Genomic DNA, 25,104 nt, shown 5'->3' with positions numbered 1-25,104 from the left:
GGGTGCTATAATATATTTTTTTAAATTTTGTTCAATGCTAGGACACATTAAGGTTGGAAAATGGAAAAATTACATCATTTGTCTTAATTTCTGGCTCTTCATCACGAAAGCCTGCGATTCCAATGAGGGTGTGTAAAAATTTTTGCATCCACTGTATGTGAGAAGTGCCCTGGGGAAGGGTGTTTAATTAGATTTTATTAAATAGAATTGAAGTGAATCAAATAGCTGAAAGATCTTTTAGGTTGGAGAACACATGCATATGCAGAATTTGGTTTTGCACTTCAGGTGTGGGACGTGTGGCTTATACCTGTAAACATGGATTACTTCATGTGTTAGTCAGTCGTTCACAGTCAGTAAAGTAGCTAAAGTGCTCAGTCTTATTTAAACAAGACGAAAGTCAGGAAACATGCTGCTAAACCAGCTTTTATGCCCGTTGTTGAAATGGTAGCATGCATGCATGGGCGTGTAGGGCCTCAGTAATGACGCCATCTATCTCTGCACTCGTACGTTATGCCTTTGCTAACTCCATAACATGACAGGTCCTCCATCTATGAGAGCCACTTTTGAATGTCATCAGGTGACTGTAATTTTGGTAACACCATTTCTATCTTCATCCATCACATAGTCGCAGTGAGAAAGGGTGAAGAATTATTATTTTTTTAAATTGTGGATAGGAAACACAATGCTCTCACACCTAGACCTGTCAATGATGTCAGACCTAAACCTCCATCTTCTTCATACTGTCATACACCCCATATTTGTAGGGCCCTTTCTCCTGGCTAGTTTAACTTCAGTATGTAGCTTCTTCTGCTGGCAGCTGCTGTGGAAATGTATGTGTGTGCAAAAGCTAGCGGATGTTGACCAGCAAAGGTTAAAAGACTACAGTCATAATATCAAAGGTGCCGTGATATTACCGAAATAATAAGCAGAGAGGAATGTAATAACAGTGCCACAGCAGTAAACCATAATGTCTATGATCATTTCCTGGATGAATGTCTGGTCTTTATCCTCTCTGTTTCCATTTCTGTTGATCACACTTATTCTTCACTGTGACAGTGAGATGCACAGAATGACCACGAATGTAGGTTAAAAAAACAATTAAACAGGAGTCAAGTCTGCCTTGCTCTGTGGTAAATGACTAAACAGCGGTCCTGCTGTGTTCACTGTCTCCCCCCCCACACACACACACACACACTTCCCACAAGGGGGTTTCCACACAGCACTCAGTCATATAAACTGGGTCAGAATGGGCCTGGCCCTATTTTTAACACAGAGCCACATTCGCAGCCTGCTCGTAGATAGCCAGACCGCACCACACTTGCCCTTCCCTGTGACGCGACAAATCACATTTGCGACAGCGCTTTGTTTACCGTCACGTTCGGTTTAATATGCACCAATGAGGTTGTCCGAAACATGTGACGTGAGGTACCTGTTTGTTGGGTGAGCTGGCTGTTCTCTGGGAGAGCTGGCTTTGGGGGAACTTATTGGCAGGGATGCCGCTAGAGATTTTGGGCCCCAATGAAAGCGTATCATATTCGGCCCCCAACCCAGACTAATCACATTTTGTTCTGAACTTTTCAAGGCCTTTGTCACTCAGGGCCCATGGAATCATCTTGACTTTCCCTCCCCTTTACAGCCCTTGCTTATGAGTAAAAGACTTGAGTTGACCAAGGGTGGTGTGATGGGACGGCACTGTAACCTCACACTCACAGTGTTCTGGATTTCTTTCCCATCTCTGGTTTTTTGTCTATAGAGTGCTTTCTTCCCTCAGTCCAAAAACGAATTACTGTAGGTGTATCTTATGATGCCCTGATGACCATTAGTGATTCAGAATGACCACATTTCTGCACTGGATGGTGAGTAGATGCAGTCCCCTACAGTGTGGTGTACTATGCAGCTAATTCAAAGTATCTTATATTTAAAGGCAAGGTGAAATCAAAATATTTACATTTTTAAAAAATATATTGAGAATAATAATCTGTATGAACCTGAACTGTGCCATGTGTCTTACAATATCGTGAGATATGGCACCGAAATGGCATCACCTGAGTTTCGGTGCATGAATGGAGAATAAATGTTATTGAATGTTTAAGGTCTTACAACTTAAAACATCCATCTATCTGTACATACATCCGTCTTTGATAACCTTTTATTCAGTACAGAGTCACTGTAATCAGTTCACCCATCCATGCATTTTCCAGCTGCTTATGTAATACAAGTACAAGGCAGGAGACCATTCTGGATGAGATATCACGCGCATTCACACACCATGGGAATTTAGAGAATTTAGATGTCACTTCGCATAACTGCACGTCTTTGGACTGCAGAAGGAATTTGGAGCACAGAGAGGAAACACGCGTGACACAGGTAGAACATGCAAGTTGCCCACAAAGCCATTGCAAAGCCCACTGATTGCTTTCGGGAATTTTGAAATAAAGTGTTCATCAGAAGGATGGGAGAAGGTTATAACCTTTGAAAGCTATAAGCCCTTCCAGAAGTGCAATGGAAATGGAAAAGGGTCACACATTCACGACACTGCCAAGATTAGACCATCCTACAAAATGAGCAAATGGATATTCATCAATGATATTTGCAAAGAGGTCACAACATGGTTTGGAGGCTCATTAGCTAAAATGGGAAACACTCCAGAGAACAATCTTATCTTCTGTACCGCACAGATCTTCTGGGTAAGTCACACCTGGAGTTTGCGGAAAGCCACCTGGCAGAGGGTTTCGAGATATGAAGTTAAATTGGAGCTCGGCAACTTGATAGTGAGGAATGCATAAAAGTTGCGTACACTAAACTACAGAACCACAAATATTCCTAATTGCAGGGAGAAAAACCCTTACATTTTAATCTGTCTTCCTCTCGCATTTCCATTCCATTCGGGATTACATAAATGGTGTTACTCATATGTGTCACAGCAGGTGAAATTTAAGTATAAACAGCAGCTTAATTTAGTCCAAAATAGCTTTATTCAAGTCACACTTAATTTTGCAGGTTTAAGGCCTCGGTTCCTCTCCTCCAAAACCTTATACTTGTCTGTCATTGTTCTCCTTCTCTCTGTCCCCCCATCCTGGTCAGCAGATTGGGGTGAAGAGCTTTTTCCCCACTTTGTGATACAAAATGTGTTTGTTGTGCAGGTGTTGGGTGTGCATATGTGTTAGTGCCTTTTAAAATAAGCTCAACAATCATGTTTTTAAGGAAGTCCAGAGCGGTCACACTTCATTGTCTTTTTCTTCCCGTTATCTTGAGATCACAACGTACACTCACCTAAAGGATTATTAGGAACACCATACTAATACGGTGTTTGACCCCCTTTCGCCTTCAGAACTGCCTTAATTCTACGTGGCATTAATTCAACAAGGTGCTGAAAGCATTCTTTAGAAATGTTGGCCCATATTGATAGGATAGCATCTTGCAGTTGATGGACATTTGTGGGATGCACATCCAGGGCACGAAGCTCCCGTTCCACCACATCCCAAAGATGCTCTATTGGGTTGAGATCTGGTGACTGTGGGGGCCATTTTAGTACAGTGAACTCATTGTCATGTTCAAGAAACCAATTTGAAATGATTCGAGCTTTGTGACATGGTGCATTATCCTGCTGGAAGTAGCCATCAGAGGATGGGTACATGGTGGTCATAATGGGATGGACATGGTCAGAAACAATGCTCAGGTAGGCCGTGGCATTTAAACGATGCCCAATTGGCACTAAGGGGCCTAAAGTGTGCCAAGAAAACATCCACCACACCATTACACCACCACCACCAGCCTGCACAGTGGTAACAAGGCATGATGGATCCATGTTCTCATTCTGTTTACGCCAAATTCTGACTCTACCATTTGAATGTCTCAACAGAAATCGAGACTCATCAGACCAGGCAACATTTTTCCAGTCTTCAACTGTCCAATTTTGGTGAGCTCGTGCAAATTGTAGCCTCTTTTTCCTATTTGTAGTGGAGATGAGTGGTACCCGGTGGGGTCTTCTGCTGTTGTAGCCCATCCGCCTCAAGGTTGTGCGTGTTGTGGCTTCACAAATGCTTTGCTGCATACCTCGGTTGTAACGAGTGGTTATTTCAGTCAAAATTGCTCTTCTATCAGCTTGAATCAGTCGGCCCATTCTCCTCTGACCTCTAGCATCAACAAGGCATTTTCGCCCACAGGACTGCCGCATACTGGATGTTTTTCCCTTTGCAAACCATTCTTTGTAAACCCTAGAAATAGTTGCCCCATTGTAAGTGAAGCAATCCTCCCAGCAGATTGTGAAATACTCAGACCGGCCCGTCAGGCACCAACAACCATGCCACGCTCAAAATTGCTTAAATCACCTTTCTTTCCCATTCTGACATTCAGTTTGGAGTTCAGGAGATTGTCTTGACCAGGACCACACCCCTAAATGCATTGAAGCAACTGCCATGTGATTGGTGGATTAGATAATTGCATTAATGAGAAATTGAACAGGTGTTCCTAATAATCCTTTAGGTGAGTGTATTTCTCACATGACCTCAATATAAAAATTGTTGCGATCTTGAGATAACACCTTTTGTTATCACGATATCATGAATTCATTTTCTTGTGATCTCCAGATAACTTTTATAATGTTGAGATCAATAAAAGAATAAAATAAGTTGTGATTTCAAGATAAAAATAATAATAATAATAATGATGTTGTGTGTCCTCACTTCTGTATGTTTTTCAGAAATGATTTACAGATTATTAGTCATTCTGTTAGCTGAACTGGCTTGAAAAAAAGTGCATACACCTGCCTTAAATGGGGAAAAAAATCTCCCCAGGGATCATGCCCACTGACCCTTAAGGTGTCTAGTGTTTAGTTTTTTTGTACAGGTGCTAAGTATGCATGTGCAGTACCCTTGTGTGTGAATACTGTTGTAAGCAGACTGCAGTGATGTTGAACCGCTTGAGGACATTTTGGTATCAGACAGCTTTAAGTTTGACTGTGTCTGTCTGCCCCCAGTTCAGATGATCACATGGTTCACCAGCTGGGATAGCTAGTCCTCACTGTTCATGGGCAGGTACACCCCTGCTTGGGGACTTACTGAGGTGTAGAGGTAGCCTTCACCATTCATAGCCAGGTACAGTCCTGTCTTGGTACCCTGGATGGCCACAATCCTCAGGCCCACAGGAATCACGTTGAACTGTGCTGCCAAGAAGAAAAAGAAAGCCAGAAAGCAAGAAGTATGTAGTATGTGTTATGTAGTACGTAGCATGCAGCATGTATTATGTAGCATGTAGTATGCAGTATGTATTATGTAGTATGCAGTATGTATTATGTTGATCTTTGGACTACAGGTCTGAGAACAAATATTTGATTGATCTAATTGCCTGTCATGACACAGGGGTTGATTTGGCTGGATTAAGAGGCCTCTGTTTTTACTGCCTCTCTTTGTATTATGGAGCTTATTAGTGCAGAACACCTCTGAATACAGTTTGGTGCCACTCTCTGCCTTCAACACTGTTGAACTGAACTGAATTAAACTGATTTGAAGGGGACTTTGAGACAGAGAGAGAGAAACATGGACAGACAGACACAGAGAGGCCCATTTGTCACCCAGCTTTAAGGTAATTAGTGGGACAATGGCAAACACATATTTAAAGCTTTACACGGGCATAAATATGAAGGGGGCATCACACACTGTCATGCCCAAAATGGTTGTGATCTAGCAGTAGATGACATAATATGGAACTAGCTAGTAGCTTAAGACTCTCCATATCTGTGCTCCATTCTGTTAGATAAATGTATAAAAACTAAAAGTATTTAGGTCTCAAAACACACAATCCACAATTACAGTAAATTATATTACAGTACAATACAGTATATTATACCCATAACAGACAATGATAAATGTCTTTCTTAGTACTGCATTTAACTGCACCATTACAGAAATAATCTCTTACGATCATTCACTGCCTTGTTGATATATCTCCAGTTGGGTGCCCATTTAGTGCCTGTATATCTGTTTTAAAGAGTATTGACCCTGAGAGAGGCAGACATATGGACAAACTGACAGCCTGAGACACTGGGTCTTTCCAAGCATGTAAAGACCATACTTTGATCTTGACAAGACCAGTCTTGCTGACTTGCCTCCATATAATAAACTTGAGGAGCATGGGATTGGTCTCTTTTGGTTAGGATGCAACCAATGTATCCTTGATATTTGAGCCTGGGTAAGAACAATATTCGGGGATTTTTTATTGTCCTCTGTACTTCTGTTTTTGAGTGTTGGAATTGTACTTCAGCAATTGAATATGATGCAAAATGGGTACATGAGAATTCAAGTACAGTCAAGTATGCATATTGAAAAACACCCACAGACAAGCAGGGAAACAGACTTACAGAAGCAGCTACTCTCGTCCCGTGTGCCATCCATCGTGCCATCAGGTAGCATCTGGAGGTAAAAGCCATACTGGCAGTAGAGACGAGTCACGATGCCTTTGAGCTGGGGTTCTGGAGAAGGAAGGGCATCAGTTAAAAACGTTGCTTCTGAAGATATCCCAGCTCATAGTTGCCCCATTGTAAGTGAAGCAATCCTCCAGCAGTTCCTCACCACTGATTGGTGCTATCATCAATGTCATTGTAGCCAGAGAAATCGAAAGACAGGAATTCTGTCGGCCAACAGGGCTGTAATCTTGACAGATATATGGTGAGCAAAGCCTCCCAGGGTTACCCACAGTATGCAGGAGGAGCAAAAAGAAGTTTGAATGTTTTATGAATAGGGTTCTGCTTGCCAGCTTCATTCATTTAGAGAATGTCTTTTGTTTACTCAGCAGCCAAAAAGCTGTTAATATGAGTTCCCTGGAGTTTGTGTCCCTGGTCTAAGGACACATAAATTTTGTTCAAGGTGGCAGGAGAAACCCACAGGGCTAGCTCACGTCCAGGGCCAGCTACGAACAGGACACTTATCGTGGAGGAGGAACATGATAAAGACTGGGAGGATTGTCAGAGATGCTGTCACTGTAGGGACACTATCAAGTTTAAGGATGAATCGGGATCGAGCATCAGGATTCTGCTCAGGAGTCTGCTAAGTACAACAGAGAGAAATACTCCTTTGACTCCTGTAAGACCCCTGCTTAGACTCTGTCTGTACCAGCATCAATGGTCAAGAGTAGCTTGTGCTTGCTGTCAGTAGTTTCTGCTTCTAGTATCATCTGTCAGTGCAGTTTGTAGTATCAGTTTAAGGATGTGCAGTCAGTGTTGACTTGACATACACGAGTATGTACTTCCTCCCCAGGCTGCTTAGATGTGACTCTGGGTGTTTTCCTGGGAGGTGAGAGATGTGTATCGACCTTGGCCTTATTTAGGCCTCATTTGATACATGCGCCCCACCCCCCCCCCCTCCCTCCTGCCCATCACCACCTTTTTCAAAGTCTTGACTAAATGTTCTTGAACTCCTGTCACGGGCAGCACTGAGACACGCAGCAGAAAATCAACAAATTGATCTCGGCGGCCGAATCTCCAACATGCATCATTTTTCTAAGCTCACATTCAAATGTGCACATTCCTGAAGGAGAGGGGCATTCTGGGTGAACGGAGCTCCAAATATTTCATTACAGGAACCCTGAGAGCTCCTAGCTAGTGAGTGCACATATGAATATACTCCCCCACAGTCACGCACGCATGCTCTTGCTTGCAGTATATTGAAAAACGTATATACTATCGAAATGGAGGCCAGAACTGGGTAGCTGCTGGAAGAGGTGCTGGTTTGGCCAACAGGGGGCACCATCCTGTCGTCTGTGTAGGTCTCAGTGCCCCAGTGCAGTGCTCTGGACACTGTGCTGTAAAAATAGTGCCGTCCTTCGGATGAGACGTAAAGGTCCGGACTCTCTGAGGTCATAAAAGACCCCTGGAAATCTGTTGAAGGAGTAGAGGTGGTACCCCGATGCCCTGGTTGAAATGAGGTGGCTCTTTCAAATCCAGCCTCCTAATCATGTCCTATATCTAACTGGTGTATTCTCTCCTGCCCCATCACCATCTTGGCTGCTGTGTGGTGAGCGTACTGCTGCCGAATGGCAGCTGCCACATCATCCAGGTGGGGGCTACACAGTCGTGGTTGAAGTGGCTCCTCATTGGTCCTGTAAAGTGCTTTTGGTGTCTTACATAAACGTAACATTCATTCATGTTTAAGAAGAAGACTGGGAATGTGGGAAAGGCGGAGAGAGAAAAATCAAAGCGGAGGAAAATTGGTAAGATTTGTGCTGAGAAAGAGATGGAGAGACAAACTAAGGGAGTATTTATGCTTCCGATCCAAGCTATGAGAAGGAGTATGAGAGAGGACAGTACGGGATAAAAAGTAATGAAGGAGGACAGGATGGGATGTAAAGGAATGAAAGAAGATGGGATGAGAAAAAAACTGGAGAGGGCAATAAAGGAAAGAGCATGATTTATTCATTCTCTTTGTCGTATCTACACAAGGGATCAAGTCTGAACGCAGAGGGTAGATCAGAAAAAGGAAGTAAAGAGGACAGGTTGGGAGAAAAAAGCAGAGCAAAAGAGAGGGCGGATAAAGGGAAGAACGTAATTCATTTGCTCATGGAGTCATAACCCTGCAAGGCGTCTGGGCTGCACACAGAGGGCAGATCAGTTTGCACTGCTCCTGCCCTTCATTTACACCCATCTAAGGCCAGGGGATGATGAAACTGAGCTCCACTGAGCTTCCTCTCTCTCTCACACCCCCACACATCAAATAAAAAGATAACCGCTACTCAAATATGCAATGAATTTATACCTCTCTGCCAAATTCATTAACACAATCGGTGTCCGCTCCCCACTTCCTGTTTCTGTAATGATTTTTTTCTGTAAACTCACTTTGTGTGTGTGAGTAATGTCTGCACCTTATTGTCTGTATTCACCCAACTCTCTCTTCTTGTATCTGTCAATCTTGATCTCAACATATTAGAGCAGTGTTTCCCAACCCAGTCCTCAGGGACCCACAGTCGGTTCATGTTTTTGCTCCCCTCCAAGCTTCCTGCCAGACAGTTCACATTTTTGCTCCCTCCCAGCTCCCAGTTGGGAGCAAAAATATAGACTGTCTGTGGGTCCCTGAGGACTGGATTGAGAAACACTGTATTAGAGAGAATTATTGCCACCAAAGGATGGATGGATGGATGGACGTAGCAATTTGTAGGACCCACTCGCCACGATAACAGCACTCTGCTCCAGTCTGCTGGATGAGATGGAAGAACAGAATGGATCAGAAACCACGCCCTCATAAAAATCTCTCTAGATGTTTTGGAGTTCTTTGACTTCACTTGTCAATTCTCCTCTTCAGCTCGCCCCTCACAGTTACAATGGGATTTAGATCAGGTGATTGGAATGGCCATTAATTCTGTGTTCAATGAACCTCTGTCGCAAAAAAAAAATTAGTGTTGTTTCATCTCGTCACAAAACTCAATAAAATTTGGCAAACCCCAGCCAGTTGTGTGGTTTGATATTTTGGAGATTTGATAACCTCAGAATGAAATCAAGTGCTACAATTGTCCAGCTGTGTTCCTTGAAAACAGTTTTGCCTCTTGAACCATCCTTCTCACTGCGCATGAAGGCAAAACAGGCTTGTGTTCACTTCCAGGCAGATTAATCACAGCTGCAGATGTTCGAGACCTGTTAATTATTACTTTAATAGTGGAAATGAGGATTCTCGAAGTGTGCAGCTATTTTTATAGCCTTTGCCAGATTTATGTAGGTCAACAACCTTTGGTCTAATTTCATTTATGTATTCTGCAGTCTTACCCATGTTGATAGATGACTAAAGGGGTCTGGCCTGCACCTCATATTTATACCCCAGGGGAACAGGAAGTCGTACATCACCGCCTAAGATTTCATAAAAATACAGACGTGCTTGTAAAAAGTATAATATATTTTTATTAATTAAAATTTGTTCATGGGAATGTTTCAAGGTGCCAGTAATTGTGACATTACAATTATATGTTTTGATAATAAAAAATAGGATTTGTTTTCTTATATTTACATTTACCTCAGTGAAAGGTTAGATTTCTCTCATAATATGAGTGCAAGAGCAGGCTATTGGACAATAGAGACATTTTCCTCTTTTTGTCATTTTTGCCAAGGGTGGCAATAATTCTGGCGGGAAGCATATGACCTGTGTATGTAAGCACTGTCCTTCTAAGGCAGTCCCAGGGAGTTCAGCTTTATACCTGGGGTGCCGAGCAGTGAAGCACAAAAATGTGCCGTTTCTGAGGGGCTCTGAGCCGCTGGGCTGCTGGGTGTCCCTCACTGCCTCAGCACTGAAGTGCTGAGCTGGCCCTCTCTCTCTCTCTCTCTCTCGTTCCCTTTCTTCTCACTTTCATTTGTCTCCTCTATGTTTTTCTCTCTCTCCTTCTCTATTACCCAGTCTCTCTGCTCCTTTCCTTCACTCTCCTTCAGCAGTGACACATTGGTCCTAATGATAATTAGAGCATTCCAGAAAGATCTCTCATCCTATAAGAAAAGAAAAATGTAATCAACAGAAATTTGACGGAAAGCCAAGGAGAAATAAGGCTGTTTTATTTCTCTCCTTTTATCGTTTCCCCCTCTCTGATTGGAGGAGCTCCTCTGTTACTGTAGCTAAATAGAGTTTATTAGTGTGATGTTGGGAGCCTGTTTACCGATAATGTGACATTGCGTTTAATCCAAAGCTTGTCATCACGTATTGCTCACCTCAATGCGCATGATCTGCAAACGATTGCACTTGCTACATGTTACATTCTGTTACACCCAGACATCCCTAATTATTTACTGTATGCCAGAAACAATTCTCCTGCAAAATTCTGGCTCTTAACCCTTTGTTGGCCATAAGGAGGGGGACTCTGCTCATCAGTAATCTCACACATCGGTACCCTGTAATTAGTCTCTTTAGCTCGTGGCTCTTCCTGTGTTTTTTTCAGCCATAAATTAGCCTTGAGGAGGAGGTGTTTTTTAAGCATTACGCTTTCTCTAATTACACCCACTGTTGAGAGTCACTGCGCAGGAATGATGCAGTGATTGAGGCATGCAGGTGCTGATAACGAGCAAAGAGGCCAGTTTCTTCTACCCGATCTAGTAGATCACAGGTCTCAGACTCCAGTCCTGGGGGGCCGGAGCCCTGCACATTTTTTGGTTTCCCCTCGTTTAACACACTTGATTGAACTTCATGTGCTAATTACCACATAGCTGTTGAGCTGAATCGTTTGTGGTGGAACAGGGAAAGAACTATGCTAAAGAGGGCTGCGGCCCCCCCAGGGCTGCAGTTTGACACCCCTGTAGTACAGTAGATGTTTTTTATCCAAAGTAACATACAAGTGAGAATAAAAGAGCCGGATCTATCAGTGTTCCTGGAGGGCTTCATGTTAAGGGCCTCACTGAAGGTCCAGTGGTGACATTACCGGCCATGTCATTTGAACTCACAGCTTTGCAGATACGGACACACACCCATAAGTGACGGAGCTGCACACCACCCCTCTGATGGATCAGCAGAAGAAGAAATGAGTAAGACTGAGTTAGAGTAAATGTGGTGATTGAGGCTAGATGGTGAAGCCCTGGATCTCTCCCGATCCCACAGTCTTCCACTTTTCTGACTGACTTCCACCATCCATAACGCCACAACCTGCCCTGCCAATGGGAAGTCTAATTATGACAGGAGAAATCTTTGCTGTACAAAAGAATGGTGCCCTTGTAGGTACTCCAATGAACAATCAGCAGTAGTTGCTAAACCTATGAGCATCAGGAAGCTGAGATGAACAACAGGAAGTGCAAAAGGCTGAGCCAATGAGCAGCAACTTGCTTGACTATGGCTTTGGATGGATGGGATTAGATGGGTGGGTTTTCTTGCACACAATAACCTTGTGTCTGGGTTTGTTTCTCAGGTGTGGAGTCATTAAAGATGCTGCTGATTAAGGACTTCTCACACGGGCCAAAAAAGTTAAAGTGAAAGCTAAGTGGTTTTTGTGACTTTTAGGGTACAGGTATGTTTGTTAGTTTTCCTCTTAACCCCCATTTAAACTGTGGGATGCTGAGTCAGGTGATATACTTTATGTACCAGGAATGCCCAGTTAGCACAGGGGTGCCTTTTATTTGCAATAACAGAGTTAACCAGAGACTTCTGGGTAAATGATGTAACACGTGTCCGAGGTCTGAGAGACAAACTGGCGAATGCTGGGGTTAGCGCAGCGGCTAACATAGGACCGATTTGTTTGGTTCAGGCTTCAGGTGGACAGTAGCGAGGGTTTGTTTCCCACTGAAATGTGGATGGTTCTGCTGACAAAGCAGGGCAGCGGTGCCCCCCTCCCCCAGTGCCACCACAGAGGCCAAACACAAAGAGAACAAACGGCACCTGAGCTGCGTGCTGCAGTGAGGATCCAGTGCTCCGATTCCCCCACTCAGCACTACTCCACCCTGACTCTTCTTCACAGTGTTAGCGGGACAAACGGCTTGTCTGGAGTCTTCCTCACAGTGCTAACAGTGCGAGCAGCCCATCCAGGGTCTTCATCATGGAATCCTCCTCCACAGCGTCATCTTCACAGTTCTGAATCCAGTACCTTCATAACAGCATCTCCTCCACGGCGTCTATCTCAGACTGCTGACTTCAGCGTCTTTCTAACAGCATCTTCTGCACAGTGTCTGAATCACAGCGCTGAGAGGATGAACTGTGTGTTCACTCTCTTCCTGCCCAATATGGGTTAACTGATAAGTTACCCAGAATGGAGCTCACCAAACTTACACTGCAAGCTCTCACACACTCTCACACACACAGCACGCAAACACTCAGATTTAGATTCGCACACAATGAACATAATCTTTTCCAGCTAAGACTATCTTCATAACCGTATGCTTATTTGTCTCGTATAATTCATACAATGGGATCCCATTTCCTCCCCTGTTCCCTCTCCCTGGTTTATTTCCTGCCCCGTAGAGGTTGTGCCAAATGTGTCCTTGCCGGGTCTAATCAAAATACGCACTAATTCCATTTCAGCTGTGGACCATGAGAAGTTAGTTTAAACAGTCATCTACATGCAGAGCACTGTGTCACAGAGGGCCAAACGCAGGTGTGCATGTCACATTAACACAGTGCCTCTGCTCTAAGTATTAATATGACCAAGGTCATGATAAGGAGCCCAGTTGCAGCAACATACTGTAAGGATGTGTGGTCTGCTGTGGAATGGACCAGCCCAAAGCTCTGCTGTGTTGGCCTGTGAAATAATTGAGACATCTAGTTGCAGCTCTATACAGCAATGAGGCCACCGCATGTCTGCCAAAGGTCATGTCGCCTCTGATTTTAGTTTAGGGGTAATTATATGTCATCTGAAATTTGTTCTTTTTTCTTTGAAAGCGTGTCCTGAGGTTTATGTCAGCCTTCTTCCTATCCAGCCCTCGGAATGAGAAACGCCGCCGCACACCAATGTCCTCTCTCTAATTGTTTGTTTTTTTCGGAGGTAATTCTTAAGAGATTACAAAGTGAGTCCAATCTCTTTTTTTTCATTACATAATGGCATAAGCTGCATCTAAGCCATGCTCCTATCAGGGAGCATTATCAAGCAGAACCTGCACCGAAGATTTAATTGAAAACGGGGACACATGTATTCCAGCGTCCATCACATCGATGTCCTCGACAGACGGAGATAAAGTCTCCAAGGTGACCTGACTTTTTGGTTAAAGTCTAATTGGAGAACATGGTTTGAGAATACTGTGTCAAGAATACTGTGTCAAGATTACTGTGTCAAGAATACTATGTCAAGAATAGCGTGTCAAAAATACTGTGTCAAGAAGTGTGTTAAAAATACTGTGTCAAGAATAGTGTGTTAAAAATACTGTGTCAAGAATACTGTGTCAAGAATAGTGTGTCAAGAATACTGTGTTAAAAATACTGTGTCAAGAATACTGTGTCAAGAATAGTGTGTCAAGAATACTGTGTTAAAAATACTGCATGAGTATATTTGGTGAAAATACTGCATCAGATTCTCATGCGAGTCAGATACTATGTGAGATACTGCATGACAATACTCTATTAGATACAAAGTCACCATACTGTGTTAGAAACTACGTGATATTGTTGTACAAGTACACTGAGTAAGAACAACACGTGAGGACAAGAATTTGCTTGGCCAAGTACTTTGAAGTTGCAAAACAAGCCTTTGCTTCGTCATCATAATTTTTACTGTTTTGAGTTTGTTGTCTCATGTTTGAATTTCCTCTCTACTGACCAAGAAATATCAAGAGCACAGAGGCTGCAGTCTTGCATGGCATAACCTGGGCCGTGGCTGTGTGTGAATATGATGGGCAGGGCCAAATTTAGGGGGGTGGGGGCCCCTGGGCTAAACTCATTGTTGGGTCCTACCTACAGAATGAAACACTTCTGTAACAACCAGAGAAAAACGTTTTGGGCCCCCCCTACAGCCCCCTTACGGCATGTGTAAGTCCAGCCTTGGCATTGCGGAAGCTAGGTCAACATAACAAGCTATTCGCTTTATTGTGCTGTTAGTGTAATTAAAGGAGGAAACACAATTACTGTACTTAGGAAACATGCTGAGTTTTTCACATAAAAATGTGAAATCATAGCTTTGCTTTAGCTCACTCACATAAACGTATTTTCTTACACTATCAGTGGACGGAAAGCCATTAAGAAAGCTAAGTGTGCAGGATTTCGTTCTTCATTTCTATTCAGCCGTCCCAGTAGTTTTGATTTTCCAAGCTGGCTAACTCTCCAATGATAGGGCTAGCTTTAGCTTTTCTGGCCACAGGTTAGGCCGACTCTCCAGTAATAAAGCTAGCTGGCTAGCTGTCATGTACTGAGCTGGGCTAGCTCTCCAGTGATAGGGCTAGTTGTTACAGCCTGAGCTGGGCTAGCTCTTCAGTGGCAGGGCTAGCTGTCCAGTTGCAGGGCTGGCTCTCCAGTGATAGGGCTAGATATCAAGTGGTAGGCCTGTCTTTCATGGCCTGAACTAGGCTAACTCTCCAATGATAGGGCTAGCTGTCCAGTGGCAGGGCTAGCTCTCCTGTGATAGGGCTAGATGTCCAGTGGTAGGCCTAGCTTTCATGGCCTTAACTAGGCTAACTCTCCAGTGATAGGGCTTACTATCCAGTGGTAGGGCAAGCTGTGCAGTGGCAGGGCAAGCTATGCAGTAGCAGGGCTAGCTCTCCTCTTACAGGGCTAGCTATCTAATGCTAGCTGTCATGGCCTGTGTTGCGCAAGCTCTCCAGTAGTACAGCTAGCCGTCCTTTTCTGCAGCATCCTCCCTTCAGTCCTCAGCTACAGTCTGGGAGGTGGCGCTGGGTGCCCCTGATGGGCTCTCACCCAGCTGGAGGAGTCAGGCTGGGGCCCCGCCTTCCCTGCAGGAGCCACACTACACCACGCGTCTGATCAGATGTTATGGAGTCAGCAAGCGGAGGTGTGGACCTGACAGTCACCCTTCCGCAGCGTCTCCCGATGACCTCCTCACATACCTGCAGTCCATTTAAGATTCACGGCACACAGCACTTTCTGTCACTCAGTCAATACAGCCGACAGATGAGTGCTGAGGTGTTACTAGAGCATGTGAGGGCCCCTTCCCTCCTTTCTGCCTCTGCTTCTTAACCTAACAAATGTCCCCATATTAATACTCCACGCACACATCTCTCCTGCCACAGCTATACAATGGGCTGTGTATGTGCTTTAGATATTTACTGCAGTGACAAGTGTCAATTGCAAAGGCTGAGCAAGACAAATCAGAAACTGAAGGCAGGGGCGTTATGACCCTTTCCCAGAGCCAATCAGCTGTGAGCAAATGTTAACCCTTGAAAGCCTTGCTGTTTCAAAAGACGGCAATCATTGACCTCCTGATCGCCTAAAAGTTAATGTTCATTCTGAGCCATTTCTCCATTCAGATAAGACAGTGAAAATGGTTGGTATGGTTCACCAGTTCAAGGAAGACTAATGAAGGAGAAGATATTTGCATTATTCATTTGTTCCACCTGCTGGAAATAGCTTTTTGCACTGCTTGGCTCATTCATCTGGTTGTTTTTACTGAAATAATTTAGGTTGAGAGTTAAAGCAGCAGTTTGCTTGCTTCAGGTCAAGTAGACGTAATATTTTGTCTACTTAAATTTTGCATATTGTGGACTGGGGATCCAAAATGCACCTTGAGTACGTGCAAATTCAGAGCATACATATCCATATCAGAAATCTAGCATCCGGCCTTTAGCTTTCCATACTTATGACAAAGGTGGAGTTTTGAACACATGGAATGAAGACATGGTAAGTCAAAGGAGAGAGGCTATAGGACAATTTAGAGCATCTGTCAGAGCCATATATGGTTTCAGAAGCAATTACCAGAGGTGGAAAATTCAGGTTCAGAAAGTACAAATCCAGACCAAGGTTTCGTTTCAACCAACCAGTTGAATATAAAGAGTCACACTGACAGAGTACTCAACTGGCTGTTTGAAACAAAATCTTGGTCTGGATTTGTACTTTCTGAACCCGAACCTTCCACCTACGGCAGTTACTCCCTCACAGTACACTTCAGGTGTCCCTGAGCAAGGGGGGTGGGGGGGTAAACGGTGGCGGTACCAGGCAGGGAGTGTGAAGGATTTATTTATTAAGACGAAGAAAACAGCCAGGACCTCAGGGATGGCTAAGTACCTCCCCGGGGTTGGGTGAATACTATGAATGTAAAAAGGATTTCTGTCGCCTTTCGTCGTCATATTTCTTCTCCAGGCCCCAAGGACCAAACACAAAATAGCTGAATACATACAATGACAGATCATACATGGTGGTAACATCACTAGTTCTTGACATCCCATCCTTTACAGTCTCTACCCCAGCATCAGATGCCCTTTCTAATCTGCTTGGGCCTGTCACTGTGTTGCCTCGCAATATAAGATCTGTAGCACTCTCACCCTGATTGCCTGTTGATCAACAAAACAATCTGCGACGAGATATAAGACTGAAATACTGCACAATAATGATAGTGGAAATACAAAGCACTCTGCAGGCATTTGAATCTCTTTACAGACTCCTAGACACTATGTAAGCCTTGTAGGATTTTTAAGATCTTTCTATAATGGGATGATGTCTGGCCAAAGTAGTCACTTACTGACTACTCTGACGGTTCTGCAGAGAACTTGTTGGCAGACTTGGCCATTTGGTGACCCCTCAGAGACCCCTCAGAGAATGTCTAACCCCAGTGCAGGATTAAACCAGGCCCAAAAAGGACACCACAGTGCACTTGACATGGACCAACTATCATTTATCCAACATCAGCTGATTTAACTTTATCTGCACTCTTTGGCAGTGTCTTTCACCTCGACCCTCAGGGACCTCCAGACGGTCTGTGTTTTCACTCCCACCCAGCTCCCAGCCAGATAGTCCTCATTTTTGCTATTGGGAGCTGGTATGGAGCAGAAACATGGACTGTCTGGGGGTGTTTTTGGTGGGATAGTAACAAAGTCATGCTCTCATTAGGTCAGTATATTGGTTTGGTGGCTACAGCAAGACTGCACCATTTTGGTCAGTATCTTGTTATTGTAACACAGTCGGCATAACAATGGCTGTGTCAGCGTTTTGGTTTGGTTCTGATAGCGTGTTTGCGATTTGGCTAGCCCAAAACAGGCCTCATATCCCACACATTAACGGGTGGCACAGACTGGAAGCTCGCTCATGCCAGTCTTGCTGTGAGGAACACTACGCAAAATGAAGTTTAAAGTATGACCCCCCCCCCCCCACCACCACCAGCCGCCCCACCCCCTCGGCGACCTGGATTCTGCTAAACTAGCAGCTCCTTTCAATGTGTGACAGAAAATGAGGTTTCCATCTCTTGCTTCTCTTTATTCCCCGGTGGACAGAACAACCTTGACAAGAGGTGGATCATCATAGCTGCAGGACTCCAGAGGATGATCAAGTCCTTGGAGCACTGGAACATAAGGGAGGCGTGGTCACCTGTTCAGGTGAGGCATGGGATGTCGTGTGACCCATCCCTGCACCTTGATCTGCCTGCTCACTAATGACATGCTTTTCACTTAGCCTATGGTTTGGGTGAATGTGTCTGATTGTGTGTGTTTGTGTAAGTGCGTGTGATTCTCTGTGGGCTTTTGCTCGTTTGTGGGTGTGTGACCCCAGTTGTGTGTCTCTCTTTTTGTCACCACCTTACAGCATATTTGTGTTGCCAAATATACCTTCACTTTTAGAAACAACCCCAGCATTGGAGAGTAACGATGGCCTGCCGCCAACATGGCCAGGTTAAGGACTTCTCTGAATAGGACTACTCACTCACTACTCACTCACTGTGTTTCTGTGACTTACTTCGCTGTCAATAAGCAAAACAAAAGCAGGAAAGCATAATGCCAGGAGAGGCCATCGATCGGCCACCAAATCTCTGCGGGAAATGAAGATAGGAACTAAAGAACTAGGTTTGCAGATGAAAATCCTGAAAGCAGGACTTTCATTTGTCGGGATGTTTGTCATGTTTATCTGCTCCGTGTAGCTGCTAGGGATTTTCAGCTGCTCCTCGCTGATTTGCAGTTTGTTATCAAGGCTGACAGCAACTCTCTCACATGCATTTTCATGCACAAAACATTGGAAATGCTGTGTGATTCAAAGTGACTGATGTTTTTTTTCAGCTGCAACATAATTCCAATAGTATTTTCCCAAATTTTCTGTGCTCACGCTAATAGTTATTCATTTACTCCTTTTTCTCTGCTGACTCCAGTGTAATTATAAGTCGTAGTTACTCTCCACACTTCTTCTCTTGTATTTTTGAGCACTCTGTGCTGCTTATTTAATCCAATAACCAGCGTCACATGCTGATTAGATTTGCATGTACTCACAATACTGTGTCCTTTGTACTTATAAATACATATTTATAAATACTCTTTTCCAGTGCACCAATATCCGGCTTGGTTAAGTAAACAAAAGTACCCCTGGGGGAGGTTGAACAACACCAAATGCACCATGCAAAACCATACCGCACCCCCACGAAATATATAAGGGTCCACCCCAAACAGCTTTAGTGATGATTTAGACGATTAACACATTGCTTTAGCCCTGTAATACAGTGAACTGTTGTCTAAGACTTTTGTGTCTCACTGTCGACAATGTCACTACCATTATTCATTTTTACAGTATGCCAATTGCATATAGCAAGTTGATGGATGATATGGCGTGGACATAATTATTCACTATGTACAGCAACTTTCAGTGCTATGCTATTGATTTTGTACACTCCTACAATGGACCCATCAGACATTAAGTTAATTTAATTGACATTTTTCATGAGTTTTTTTTTTTTGTAATATTTTATAACAACTCTCTTGGGGTTTTGATCTGCAGCCATGAAACAGGCTGTAAATCCAGCCACCATAGAGCCATCAGTCACACCCGGGTGTTTAGCAGATGAGGAGACTCACCGGGCCGTTTCTGGGTGCGCCCCCTGTGGCCGCTGCACAGCCGCACCTTGGAGATGAGCACCAGGATCTGCTTCTGGCACAGCGACTTGTTGCTCTTGGGGCAGGGCCGGCGTTTGCTGCTGACGGGCCGGTTCGCTTGCTCATCCTTCACCGCGCGCTTCTGTCGGATCAGGGAGCTAGCGAGCGCCGCCATCTTCCCCTTACCGGCGGGGGCCTCCCCCCGGAGACTCGGCTACCCTCCTTGGCCCGGCCCCCCAGAGGAGCGGAGAGGGAGAGCCGAGAGGAGAGCCGCCCCTCCGTGAGACGGGCAGCGCCGGGGGTCCGGAGAAGTTTGCGAGGGAAACTGAGCAAAAGCTCCAAAGCCAACAGGTTACATAGTCAGAGAAAAGTGAGGAGAGAAAGAGGAGCGAGGCATGTGGGCCCCCGCTGCTCCCCCGCTGCTCCCCAGGTACGTCGCTACTCCAACAAGTTTGGTCCAATGCTGGAGAAATGGCCCAGGATGCAGCTCCTCAGATGAAGCAGGTCCCTCTTTTCATCTCCAAACCCCACTGCCGCTTAAAGGAGTAACTGCCCAGGGTGACAAGACGCCAGCGGCGGACGGACACGGCGCCTTGCCCCCGATCTCCAACTTCCCTCGTAAAAGGAAGAAGAAAAAGGAACAAGAAGAAAAAAAGGAGAGAGAGAAGGCAGGATGGCTGGATTGGGTGCTTGTGGAAAGTCCCAGCGGTGGCCAGAGACAGAAGGTGACATTCAGACTCCCTGGAGGGGAGGGGGTGGCTGTCTACCCTGATTCAGTCCTCAGTGCCTCGGAGTGGGGGCTTCAAGGAACAGGGGCTCCAGCTCCACAGGGCAGCGCGGCATCCCAGCCTTTATGTGCTTGTCCTTCAGACGCGGGGCAGCAGAGTGAGAGAGAGAGGGAGAGAGAGAGAGAGAGAGAGGGAGGGAGGGAGGGGGGGGAGAGACAGAGGGGATGAATGGACGGTGGAGTGCAGCAGGTCACGGGCTGTAAGCTCACACACACGCAAACGCACACTGCTACGGCGCGCCAGCAGTCCCCTTCAGCAGAAGCAGAGTGCAGTCCGCATGCGTGTGCGCGCGTGTGTGCGCGTGTGTGCGCGTGTGTGCGCGCGTGTGTTTGAGCGAGCGCGTGGCTCCATCATCATCCATGCAGCCGCCGATAACGAATCGCAGAGTCCACACCGGCAGCATGCTCTCTCTCTCTCTCTCCTTCTCCATCCCTCTCTCACTGCCTGTAAGTCCCCCCCTTCTTTCTCTCTCTCCCTCTCTGTCACACTCTGTGTCACTCAAAATCCATTCCCCTCTCTCCCTCCTACTCCAAATCCATCCTTCCCCCTCTCTTCCATCAGTCCCACCCCTCATTTTTCTCCCTCATCTTGCTGTTTATGTGCCCATTGCCTCAGGATGCTCTCAGCTATCAGTACCTCCGAAAACCTGGCAAAAATGCACAAACAATCTGTCACAAATGCTCTCCTGTTCAGACACAAACACACCCACACACACCTGTACATTTCTGTCAGCATGGGACTTCCAACTAAATCTCGTGTTTATATATATGTTTGTGTGTGTGTGTGTACGTGTATGTGTGCGCGTGCGTGTGTGTGTGTGCGAGCAGGTATACCTATCCTTATGGGGACACAATGTCCCCATAACGTGATAAATATCCGTTTTTTTCCAGGACCAGTCCCCATAAGGGAAAACTCTATTTTATATTAATCGTTGACTGCTATAAAAACTAAAAATGCAAAAACTCTTGTATTTTGTTTGGTTACTTATGGTTATGGTTAGGGCAGGGTAGGGGTTAAGGTTGTCATAGTTAGCGTTAGCATTTTTCCCATTGAAATAAATGAGCAGTCCCCATAAGGGTATGTTTACCCTACATGTGCGTGTGTGTGTGTGTGTGCATGTGTGTGTGTGTGTATAAGTCAATTTTTAAAAAATAAAACCCTCAAAAACAGATGACAACTGGCACTTCCAGTTAAGAAAGCCGTTTTGTGAGGGCGTCTGAATTTCTCATGTGTCCTCACAAAACTGGGGAAGGATAAATCAACAAACACACCCACATATTAACACAGATGTAAATAGACGTTAATATCCATCACTCATAACATTTCACCTGCAGGATATTGGAGAACTCTTTGCGCTTTTGTGGTAAAAGATTCCTTTTCCTTTGGGGGAATTACAGCACATCCCACCTCTTTTACTCAGTTAGTTACCAGGTTAAAAGCCCATGTCCAACAGCCCCTGCTGCCTTATCTGCAGGTTACCTCTTTTTGCGTATCTAGTTCACTTTCAGACTTCCAGGGTGTGGTGTTGTCATGTTGTGTGCTTTGTTGAGTTCACATGTTAGAAAGGTCAGAAAGGTTAGAGCTGTCAATCATTTCAACTCCAAGGGTAACATGAATTGAATTTAAATCAGCTTCTAATTTCACAGCGAAACAGTCAATGAAACTTTATTTGGTGTGGAATTGCTCACATAAGGAACAAGCGATGTCCTACCACCATTACCTCCCCAAGGTCATGACCCTTTGACCACTCACTGACAGGCACCAGGAATGTGACTGTTAACGTGGTAACAGAGAGAAATGTCCACTTCATCCTCCTTCGCTTGCTTCGTCTCTCTTCCTCTCCCAATGACGTGGGAACAGATTTCAGTCATTTTTTCCAGTTGTTTTCTGAACAGAATTTTCCACTCTCCCTTTCTTTGTCTTCCTCATACCCCTGATTTCTTCCACAGTTCTAAATTCATTACCATGTTTACAGTAAAGCCATGCAGATAAAGAGTGAATGCTGCAGGTCCGGAGAGAGAGAAGGAGAGCGAGAGAGAAGCAGGGAGGTGGCTGTCGGTCGAGCCTCAGAGAGCTGAATGGGTACACGACAGAGCAGTGTCAGATTCTCTGCCTGTCCATCTTTCTGTGTTTTTCTCTGCTTTATCAGCCTGTGTGTCTGTTAAACTATTTGGTGTCACCATGAGACCACAAAGTAATAAGTGTATATTAATAACTGTTCAACCTTCCTGTCTACTTCTACTAATACCCTATCTGTCTTATTCTATCACCTTTCATCCTCTCTGTTTTCCTCTTTCGCTCTCTATCATATTGCAGAGACGACAGGAAGTTGTGTAATCCCCTCTCTGTTACATAACCTTCAGAAATTATATGTTTAATTTCCATGACCTCTGGCTCCTTTGCTCATTAGTCTGGAGCTGTAGTGACAACAGTCTGATATAACCAAAGTCAGGAGTCCTAGCTAACATCTGTGTGTGAGTGACAGTGTTTGCCTGTGTCCAATAAGTAGATTTAAGTGCGTTCATGTCTTAGTATTGGGTGAACAGATCGCTTGTTTTAAAACGTAACCCAGTTTCTGACTATAAAAATCAACCTCTGCAGATTATGTGCTGGAAGGATTTAATGAAAGAGAAATATTAAAAATTAACGTGGCACTTAATCTGTTTGGTTATCGGCGGGGTCACCTACCACGACAAGAACTGCATCCGACTATTTGTTCAGCCCGTTGGCTCCCAATCATCCATCCATCCATCCATCTGTTTACTGTGCCCACTTCTCCCATTCAGGGTCATGGGGGTTCGGAGCCTAATGACCAAAAATGAGCCACCAACCCATCGCAGGGCACACACACATTCTCACCTAGGGGCAATTTAACAACTCCAGTTAATGTCAGCATGTCTTTGGACCATGGGGGGAAAGCGCAGCATCCGGAGGAAACCCCACGACGACACAGGGAGAACATGCAAATCCACGCACATGGAGCCATGGCAGAGACTCGACCCACAACAGTGCTGACCACTGCACCACCGTGCTGCCCCAATCAGAGTGAAAATAAGCAGGGGTGACTGATGGCACTGGTGGAATGCGGGGGGGGGGGGGTTGCCAGGTAAGCTCAGTTGCATAGCCAACAAGAACTCAAGAGACATTTCACTACAGATGGCATGGATCCATGGTCCATTTGTAACCATCAGCATGTGATAACTGGCTGTTTCGCGGTGTAATGAGATGCAGTAAGCTGCAAAAACTGATAGAGAATCGTGACATGAATTACACCCCTTCAGTGTCAAAATCACCCAAAGGCCACTCCTTAAGATGTGACCAGTGGTTCAACCGTGGGTGGGGCTATGTCGGCATGGCAACAGGAGAATACCTTAAGGTCAGCATTCTGAGAGCTGAGAGTGGATGCAACCAGACACTTCTGTAAAATATTGCGTCAGGACTTTTTCTTGTTAAGTCTGTTTTTCTCGTTAAGTCTGTTTGTAGAGTAAGTATTGTTTAATAATGAACAAATATGTATTATTTATAACAGCAGAGTGTATGTCGTCTAAATATAAGGTCAATGGATTGTAAACATTGTTATTAATATTATATAACTGTTTTTGTTGTTTAAATGTAGGGTCAGAATTTTGTAAACATGTTTGTTTATATTACATAAGAGAGTGTGAGCGTTGTTTATATGTTGGGTCAGAGTATTGTAAACATGGCTATGTTACTTTATATAACAGTCTAGTGTAAGTGCTGTTTACCTGTGCAGTCAGATTATTATAAACACATCTGTGTAGGTTATATAACAGCAGAACATGAGCATGTGTTGGGTGGAATGTGTGTGTTTGGGTTAAACGTTGAAACTGCCTGGGACAATCCCAAGTGAAACCTGGATGAATTCCAGTGCCTGGATGCAGGGATTGGCTGTCCTGAGCTTCCTTAGAGCAGTACCAAAGGATTGTGGGATTGACATGCTGAATGTCAAGCTTCAAACACCTTGAGAATAATTTTTGTCTTGCAATCTCAATTCAATTCTGTGGAAATTAGGGCTATGTTGTTAAACCAGGGGTGGAATGTCATTCACCTAAATGTATTACGAGTTCCCTCTCTGTATGTAATGCTGAGCCTGTCTAGCATCTCATCCCGTTAGCCTACTCCAGTAAAGGAACCAGTATGACTCATGGAGAGGTAGTGAATGGCTCCGTCAGGATAACACGCAGGAAAAGTGCTTGGTACGGCTCAGTTTATCAGACATTCATCAGATGGCCTTGGAAGGGCCATAAAGGTATCTGACGCTGATCGGTCTAACCAGCTTGGTTCACTAGGAGTGAACAGGAATTCAAGCTATGGTGTTTTATCCCTATACTCTCTCTGGGTCTCGCCTTCATACAAATGAAAGTGTGGAATTGCTCATAGTGTGTGAGCATTTTATCCAGTTAAATATGTACCTGATTAAACATTATATTCTTACCCTGCTGGAAAAAACAGCTAAAAACCAGTTTATACTGGTAACTGGTTTTAGATGGTTTAAGATGATCTGAGACGGTCATGTCCCATTTCTTGCTGCTGTTTCATGGTTAAGCTGGGTGGGACATCAGTTGGTCATGCTGGTGTGGCCAGCTTATCAAGCTGGTCGTGCTGGTTTGATCAGTTAAACTCATCGTAAGCTGGTATGACTAGCTAAGCCATAAAAACACCTTACAAAAATATACCTTAAGCTGGTCAACTATTATACTGTAGGTTGGTCAACTAGCTTAAGCTGGCCAAGTTTTATTTTTCAGCAGATATTTTCAGTTTTCATGGACTGTGTTCAAAACTCATGAGATCAGGGAAGCATCCTGTACTGACTAGTGCACACTTTTAATGCTTCCTGATCTCAGCTTTTTCTATTACCTTCAAGAGGTGCAGATTTCAGGTCCAGAGAGTACAAATCCAGACCAAGAT

The 25,104-nt window shown here is 44.6% G+C and overlaps 1 protein-coding gene across 1 annotated transcript in view; it reads right to left on the bottom strand.

Annotated features, from left to right (window-relative positions):
• Window positions 1–20,250, bottom strand: part of LOC111852908 (fibroblast growth factor 11-like) — a 29,073-nt gene extending 8,823 nt beyond the window's left edge. Inside the window, exons 1-3 of the mRNA XM_023829282.2 lie at window positions 19,370–20,250; window positions 6,359–6,469; window positions 5,061–5,164 (exon numbers count right to left, since the gene is read on the bottom strand). Of these exons, the coding sequence (XP_023685050.1) occupies window positions 5,061–5,164; window positions 6,359–6,469; window positions 19,370–19,562 (408 nt within the window). The 5' untranslated portion in view covers window positions 19,563–20,250. The remainder of the gene's footprint in view (window positions 1–5,060; window positions 5,165–6,358; window positions 6,470–19,369) is intronic.
• Window positions 20,251–25,104: the final 4,854 nt, after the last annotated feature.

This window comes from Paramormyrops kingsleyae, chromosome 18 (genome assembly GCF_048594095.1).
Source record: "Paramormyrops kingsleyae isolate MSU_618 chromosome 18, PKINGS_0.4, whole genome shotgun sequence".
NCBI lineage: Eukaryota > Metazoa > Chordata > Actinopteri > Osteoglossiformes > Mormyridae > Paramormyrops > Paramormyrops kingsleyae.
The sequence above is the reverse complement of the archived record's forward strand: the minus strand, read 5'-3'. Positions and strand labels throughout refer to the sequence as shown.